Genomic DNA, 8,810 nt, shown 5'->3' on the forward strand with positions numbered 1-8,810 from the left:
GAGAGTTATGACTTTCGCGAAACTAGGTTCGCGCACCGCAAAGCAGATTTCGCGGAGCTACCTTCACGCACCGCGAGGCTATTTCCCAGACTTGGATTTTGTGCACCGCAGAACTATTCCATAGACTTAATGAATACTCACAGGAAAATTAACAAGATAGGTTTGGAGCAACACACTAAAACTTAGTATTCATTTCTTAAACATGAAAATACATTTACATGAGACTGCCGCTCATTCACCAAGTAAAATAAAAGTTACAACGATTTAAACTTATGTGGAATAACACACAGTAAAACAGAGTAATTGTTGTTTTTACGCACCCACGAAAAATTTCTCCACCATTTTCTCCACAAAGACTTGCACTCTTTTCTTTTGCTCTCTTACTCTCTAACCTCTCTACACTTCTATCAAAATGAATTTTACATTCATATTTAACTCAACATAAAATTTTACATTTAATTCATGACAGAGCAAAATAATTAATGTGATGTTGTTGTTGAGTGTGTTTAGAATCGCGCAGGTGTTTTTGGAGTGTGGTCAATGGTCACTGAATGAATGCTTGCCCATATCTATTTACCAAAGTACATTAAATTCTTTAAATGCATTTACAAAGTTTCTAAATGGTTCGCGTCTGGCTTCAGTCCTTCTATCTTCAAGCAGAGACGCAACGTGCAAAAATACGTCTAACAGGTATGGCTGCTGTCAGGCTGTTTATTGCGGTGGTTGGGATTATTATTTCCAACACTCCCCCTTAATCATAACCGACGCCATTGACAATTCCCAAATAGTTTCTAAGATAAGCAAAACTCTCACATGCCAATGGCTTTATGAAGATGTCAGCAAATTGTTCCTGTGACCTGCAGTGCTGCAACACAATTTCATCATTGTTAATCAACTCTCTAATAAAATGATATTTAGCATCAATATGCTTGGTCCTTTTGTGGAAGACAGAATTCTTTGACAATGCAATTGCTGAGGTGTTGTCACAGAAAATAGTTGTCGCACCCTCTTGGTCATGATGAAGATCCCTCAACATCCTTCTCATCCAAACTGCCTGACACGCTACTATTGTTGCTGCGACATATTCAGCTTCTGCTGTTGACAGTGACACTATTGGCTGCTTCTTGGAGGCCCATGAAATGGCTCCGGAACCCAAATGAAAAACATATCCTAACGTGCTCTTTTAGTCATTGACACTGCTTGCCCAATCATTGTCAGTGTAACCAACTAGCCTAAAATCACTTATTGCTGTGTACAAAACGCCATACTATTTTTTCCCATTGACATACCTTAGAATCCTTTTCGCTGCTTGCCAATGTGTCTCCTTGGGTGTCTCCATGAACCTTGACACCAAACTTACTGCATACATTATATCTGGCCTAGTGGCGGTCAAATACATCAGGCTGCCTATCATGCTTTTGTATAATGTCAGATTGACATTGCTGCTACAATCTTCTTTGCTCAACTTCAACCCTATGACAGTTGGAGTTGGTGCGGACTTGCTGTTCTGCATTTTAAACCTCTCCAAAATTTCTGCCACATACTTTGCTTGAGAGATAAAAATGCCATTTTCTGTTTGCTTCACTTCTATGCCCAAAAAATATCTTAGCAATCCCAAGTCAGTCATTTCAAATTCACTCTTCATGACTTGTTTGAAATCAGCGATGAGGAAATCATCACTGCCTGTAAAAATAAAATCATCTACATATAAGACGACAATGAGAATCTTACCTTCACTCTCTTTGATGTAGAGAGTAGGCTCACCATCACATTTGTCGAAACCATTTTCCAACAAGTAAGCATTTATCCTATTGTACCATGCGCGCGGTGCTTCCTTCAACCCATAAAGAGCTTTCTTTAACTGATATACTTTGTCTTCTTGGCCTTCAATCTCATAACCAGGCAGTTGCGCGACATACACTTCCTCTTTCAACACTCCATTCAAGAACGCTGACTTTACGTCCATCTGATACACTGTCCATTTATGCTGCACAGCAATCGCCACAACTGCGTGCACTGTCTCCATCCATGCAACTGGCGCGAACGTCTCCGCGTAATCTCTTCCATGCTGCTGCTTGTATCCTTTGACAACTAGCCTTGCTTTGTGCCTTTCAATCTTTCCCTCAATGTTGCTTTTGGTCTTATAGACCCACTTTACCCCAATAACATGTTTTCCTTTTGGAAGGCTCACTAGCTCCCATGTGTCATTCCTTTCTATTACTTATATTTCTTCCTCCATTGCCGCAACCCATTTTTATTCTTTCACTGCATCTTCAAAGTGGATTGGGTCATCTACATGAAAAAATAATGCAAATAAGGAATTCAGACCTGCGCCACTATCAACTTCATCTTGCTCATAAATTTCATTTAAATTTCTAAACTTTGGTCTTCTTGTGCTTGCTGAAGATGGGCTTGATATGTCACTTGGTGTCGCGCTTCGTGGTGTGCTTGGGGAAGCACTTGCTTGGGTGCGCGAAACTGTCCTATTATTCGTTGATGGCATTTTTTGTTGCCTGCTTTGTTGCGCTTGAATATGAGTAGAGGGAGTCACTGTTGAGGAATTACTTGCTGCTGTTAATTCCTCTTTGTCCTCATGTGGTATGCATGCTTTGACATTCACTGTATTTTCGAAACTTCCATCCCATGCTTCCTCTTCTATGAACTGCACATCTCTGCTGATTATGACTTTCTTGGTTAATGGATTGTAGAGTTTTTATACCTTGGATTCATCGATGTATCCAAAAAATATGCATTTCTCCCCCTTGCTTTCCAACTTCTTTCTCAACTCATCCGAGACATGTGCATAAGCCACACATCCAAAAAATTTCAAGTGAGTGACATTTTGTTTTCTTCCACTCCATGCCTCTTCAGGAACAATGTTCTGGATGCTTTTGGTTGGACATCTATTCAAGATATATGCTGCACAAGTGACAGCTTCAGCCCAATAGTCATTTGGCAAATGCTTTGCCTTCAACATACTCCTTGCCATCTCCATAATGGTCCTATTCTTTCTTTCTGCCACACCATTTTGCTGCGGTGTATATCTTGTTGTAAATTGCTTGTGAATTCCATGCTCCCTACAAAAACGAAGGAAATCATTTGAGATGTATTCTCCACCTCTGTTAGTCCTGAGGACTTTGATGTAGTGTCCACTTTGCTTTTCAACAAGAGCCTTCTATTGGCGAAAGCTCTCAAACACTTCAATTTTCTAGTTTAGGAGAAAGACCCATGTCTTCCTTGTGTAGTCATCTATGAAGGTCAATACATAGTGACTACCACCAATTGATGGTGTCTGCATTGGTCCACATAAATCTGAGTGGACAATCTCTAAAGGTGCCTTTGCCCTCACTAACTTTCCTGCTGGAAATGTCTCTCTATGTTGCTTGCCCAAGATACATCCTTCACATATGCTGTCTGGTTTTTCTATGAGTGGTAAACCCTTCACCATGCCTTTCCTATGCAGAAAATTCAAACCTCCAAAGTTGAGATGTCCAAATCTCAAGTGCCATAACTAGTTTTCATCTTTTACCTCTGCTTGAAAGTTTACTTGTGTGACAGTTGCCCCTTTTCTTCCATTTTCTTGTGAGTTCATAGATAGTTGTGCTTGTGCACCTTCTTTCTACAAATCTGATATTATTTTTAGGGGAAACATTCTATTGTCTGTCATTTGAACCTTTGCAATCAACTTTCTGCTTGGAGGCCTATCCAAAATTGTGCACACATCATTTTTGAAGAAGACATTATAGCCTTTTTGCATGAGCTGTCCAATGCTCATGAGATTATGTTTCAAACTGGGGACAAAGTAAACATCAGAGATGTATTTCTTCTCCCCCTTCTTTGTTAGGATATTAACTCTTCCTTTTCCCATGACAGAGACTTTGCTATCAGTCCCTAATGTCACTTCAGATTTCACACTTTCATCTAGATCAGAAAACATTTCTATGTTTCCTGACATGTGGTTGCTACACCCTGAATCTAGATACCATATATTACTCTATTTTTCTTATGCTACATTACAAGCTAAAAACATGCTATCATGGTTCTGATTTTCTCTTGTGAAATTTACACTTGGTTTGTTACTAATGTCATATTGCTTCTTTCTACATTCATTTGCATAATGACCATACTTCTTACAGTAATGACATTGAACTTGAGATTTATCATACCTCTGACCTTGTGCTTGATTTTGGCTTGGGCCTTGACTTGGATTTTGATTGCTGCCTCTTCCATTTGAGCTTGAAGGGCTGCTTCTTCCACCTCTATGTGGGCTTCTTCCTCTTCCTCTAGCATATGATCTTCCTTTGCCTCGACCTTGACCAAATGATACTTGTGTCTTGAAGGCATGCTCCAATGAGGAGCTTGCTGCTCTATTCAGTCTATGTTCATGAGAAATCAATGATGCATTAAGCTCATCCACTGAGAACTGTGAGAGATCCTTTGTCTCTTCTATGGCCACAACAATGGCCTCAAACCTTGCTAGCAAACTTCTCAAAACTTTCTCAACTATTCTTCTTTCCTCAAGTGTCTCACCATGAGACCTGATTTGAGTAACCAACCCACTTACATGTGTAAAAAACAAGTCTATATTATCATACTCTTTCATACAAAGTGTTTCAAGATCTCTCCTCAACATTTGTAGCTTTGTTGTTTTGACTTTTGCCATGCCTTGGTAGGTTGTTTGGAGGGTGTCCCATGCTTGCTTGACCTGTGTTGCCGCTACAACCCTTGGGAAAAGACTTTCATGAACTACTTGAAAGATATAAAATATGGCTTTTGAATCCTTCTTCCTGTTGTCCCTTAACACATCTCTTTCTTGTTGAGATAAGGCATTGTATGCTGCTGCATCTGCTGGTTCTTGAAAACCATTCTCCACCAAATCCAAAATATCTTGAGAAGAAAACAGAGCCTTCATTGTAATAGCCCAATAATCATAATTTTTTCCATTAAACTGAGGTATTTGAGGATTAGTCAAGCTTGTGCTTGATGTTGCCATTTCTGAGCGTAAAAACAAACTTTCTACCTGCTGGTAAATATGCTAAAAAACAATGCGCGCTCAAAAACAATTTTTACTGTTAGTAAAAACACTTGTTTTTACACTAACATAGTTTAACCCGCTCCGATACCATGTTAGAAAAATTTAGGAATTTAATTTTCGTTTTTGCGGAGGGGAGAGGTAGAGAGTTATGACTTTCGCGAAACTAGGTTCGCGCACCGCGAAGCAGATTTCATGAAGCTACCTTTGCGCACCGTGAGGCTATTTCCCAAACTTGGATTTCACGCACCGCGGAACTATTCCAGAGACTTAATGAATACTCATAGGAAAATTAACAAGATAGGTTTGGAGCAACACACTAAAACTTAGTATTCATTTCTTAAACATGAAAATACATTTACATGAGACTGCCACTCATTCACCAAGTAAAATAAAAGTTACAACGATTTAAACTTATGCAGAATAACACACAGTAAAACAGAGTAACTGTTGTTTTCACGTGCCCACCAAAAATTTCTCCACCATTTTCTCCACAAAGACTTGCACTCTTTTCTTTTGCCCTCTTACTCTCTAACCTCTCTACACTTCTATCAAAATGAATTTTACATTCATATTTAACTCAACATACAATTTTACATTTAATTCCTGACAGAGCAAAATAATTAATGTGATGTTGTTGTTGAGTGTGTTCAGAATCACGCAGGTGTTTCTGGAGTGTGGGCAATGGTTGCTGGATGAATGCTTGCCCATATCTGTTTACCAAAGTACATTAACTTCTTTAAATGCATTTACTGAGTTTCTGAATGGTTCGCGTTTGGCTTCAGTTCTTCTATCTTCAAGCAGAGACGCAACCTGCAAAAATACGTCTGACAGGTATGGCTGCTTTCAGGTTGTTTATTGCGGTGGTTGTGATTATTATTTCCAATGCCCATGACCCTCCAACTCCATAACTCTCAGGTTTCCTAGTGATTTGGTCTCTGGAAAATCGATGGATCTAAAACTGCGCAGGTGAAGCCACACCAAATCTCCCGAGATATCCCACAAACCAAAACGTGACGACAAATCTATGGGAATTTCAACCACAAAGAGGCGTACACCCACACCATTAATTTAATTCGTGCAATGAGGCAGATTCTGACCCTTTCGAGTTCGAATTCCTCGTATCAAACAGAAATCTGCTACACCCTACCGAACACACTTCACAAAGTTAAATTAAATACCAGTGTGTAATGGATTATTAAATAAAAATAGGCATAACATGAGGATGAAATACACTTACTTGGAGATTCAACATCGATTCCTCTATATCATCTGAGCAGCTAAGCCGGAGTGGGTTATGGGATGGGAGCACACCAAACTCTTCTCTGGCGATATGTCTGGCCAACTGCCTAATATGCTCATGCATCGTAATTTTTTGTGTCTCTGGTAGGTAGAGATAATTGTAGTTACCGTTTGGATCGTGCCATACGTCAATCTGAATGTGAGGCAAGCGAAAACAGGTAGGGAGTTTAAGAAGAGTCCATCAGGATTACTCTCTTCGCATGCATAAAGACCAATATAAAATTGAGAAATAATTCTAAGTTACCTTTTTATTTTCACAAGTATCGGATTGAACGTCATACTGATACTCCGTAAGGAATTTTTGATAGATATTTTCAAGGCAGTCACAGATATATTGGTAACCTATTCCCTCAAATACATGAACTGCGAGTTCTTTTTCCTCTCCGAGGAAGAAGCAAGCCAGATCTAAAAATATCTCCTCCTCTTCACTATTCGAAGCCTCGTAACTCACTTTTAAAGTGTCCAATATATCGTCTGGTAGTCTTCTCGAGAGATTTTCCAACTACGGCTTCCAATATTCTTCTTCGCAGTGACCACGAAACTGTCTGCCTAATACTTGTAAGGATAAGGGCAACCCATCACAAATTTTCAAAACCCCCTCAACCAAAAATTCCATTCCTTCATTTGGTTCACATTGGTCGAATGCATGCCAGCAGAAAATCTCCTGGGCATGGTTTTTCTTCAATGGCTTTACATCATACACTACAACTTTCTCATGAGAAGAGCACCTGAGTAAATCTTGATCACGAGACGTGATCAAAGTTAAACTGCGCGATCCCATAACATCGGTCAGTAGTAGACTACTTATTTGCTTGATATGATCCACGTCATCCAAAACAATCAGAACTTGAACTCCTCGGTGATGATCGCGGAGAATACCTTTTCCATGTATGGTATCTTCAACATGGAAATCACAGCCCAGCAGATCCCGAAGGAGCTTTTGCTGCAAAGATGATAAATCCTTTTTCCTGACGTCGAACAAAAAACAAGACCTACTAAAATCTGAATGTTTTAGGTTGTTTACTTGCCTACTCCAGCCATTCCTGCAATCCCCACAATCGTTGTGCCATTTAACTCCCTCTGTTTATTAATTTCATCATCTATTTCCTTCACAGCTGGATCGAGTCCAACTAGGTATTTACCCACTTCCAATGGTTCCCATTTTACCCCTTTTAACACAACTTTGACAATCTCCTCCAGAACCTCTCCATGGTCACTGCAAAACAACAAACACGTACATGCAGTCATAATAATCAGAATTACTGGAAGGAAGGAAGAAACAACTTCGAGAAAGCAAAGATTCCTCATGAAGAATGTATTCACCTTTCATTAGTTTTGAAGAGAAGGCCAGAAATCTCTAAGGCTTTGTTGAGGGTCGTCTTCCATTTCTCGATGTCTTCCATGTCGTCTCTGCCATTCTCGATGTCTTCCATGCCAACTCTACCTTTCAATTGGTGTTCTTCAAAGGCTTTTCTATAACATCCCCTCTCATTGTCAATGTAACGAAGGTTTGTGGGCTCAACGTCATAAAACACAGGAATGATCTTACTGTTGCATCTCAAGATCCAACACAATTCATCCAAACACCAACACGATTCAACATAGCGCTTACTGAAAATGGCAATATGTATTGACGCGCTCTCAATGGCTCCGAGAATTGTAGGGGAGAGAGCATCTCCGGTGTGGAGTTCCTTTTGATTGAGAAAAACGCGGAGGCCATGAAAATTTGTGAGATGATGGTAGATGAAGCTAGCAAGAGTCTTCTTGACATTGGGACCCCTGTGACTTATAAAAACGTGGTATGTTTCTGACACTGGTTCTGTGGCAGCCGAGTCCATAGCCACTGCGTCTTACAAATGGGAAGGGATAAGATCAAATGGAAATGAAGATGAGTTGAAGCAATGAGAGAATCCACCGAAAGAAGATGAGATGTATGTAAAATGATCCTGAGGAGAAGCATGCGAGAAGATATTTGATGCGGATAATTAGAAACGCAGAGGTCGAAAGGTCATCCAAATTTGATGCTCCGAATATGATGTCGGTCGGTGTACTGCTCATTTCATTTCATTTTATTTTTTTAGATACAGGGTGAATCGGTAACTGCCAAACCTAAGGAAGACCCAGGATCAATTATCGTAGCTGCCACTATGGGGAGTCTACTCCTTGACCCGCACACCATAGCAAGATAATATACTCAATGTGATTTGACCCCTGACCTCGTGGGTTTCACCCAACAAACTCAGCTGCCACATCAATTGTTGTAGTTGCCACTATGGGGAGTCTACTCCTTGACCTGCACACCATAGCAGGATAATATACTCAATGTGATTTGACCCCTGACCTCGTGGGTTTCACCCAACAAACTCAGCCGCCACACCACACATCACTGCATCTCATTTCATTAATATACTCAATGTGATTTGACCCCTGACCTCGCGGGTTTCACCCAACAAACTCAGCCGCCACACCACACATC

General features: G+C 40.2%; 1 protein-coding gene across 1 annotated transcript; it reads right to left on the reverse strand.

Moving 5' to 3' along the window:
• Nucleotides 1-6,836: 6,836 nt before the first annotated feature.
• LOC149244557 (TMV resistance protein N-like) lies at nt 6,837-8,172 on the reverse strand. Its single transcript, XM_089371583.1, has 3 exons — nt 7,658-8,172; nt 7,359-7,550; nt 6,837-7,302 (listed from the first exon to the last, which is right to left on the reverse strand). Exons 1-3 carry the CDS (start codon nt 8,170-8,172, stop codon nt 6,837-6,839), a joined length of 1,173 nt encoding a protein of 390 aa, XP_089227709.1.
• Nucleotides 8,173-8,810: the final 638 nt, after the last annotated feature.

The sequence above is a fragment of the Pinus tabuliformis genome, chromosome 8, assembly GCF_031772625.1.
Source record: "Pinus tabuliformis cultivar Carrire ecotype Pingquan chromosome 8, CPIR1, whole genome shotgun sequence".
NCBI lineage: Eukaryota > Viridiplantae > Streptophyta > Pinopsida > Pinales > Pinaceae > Pinus > Pinus tabuliformis.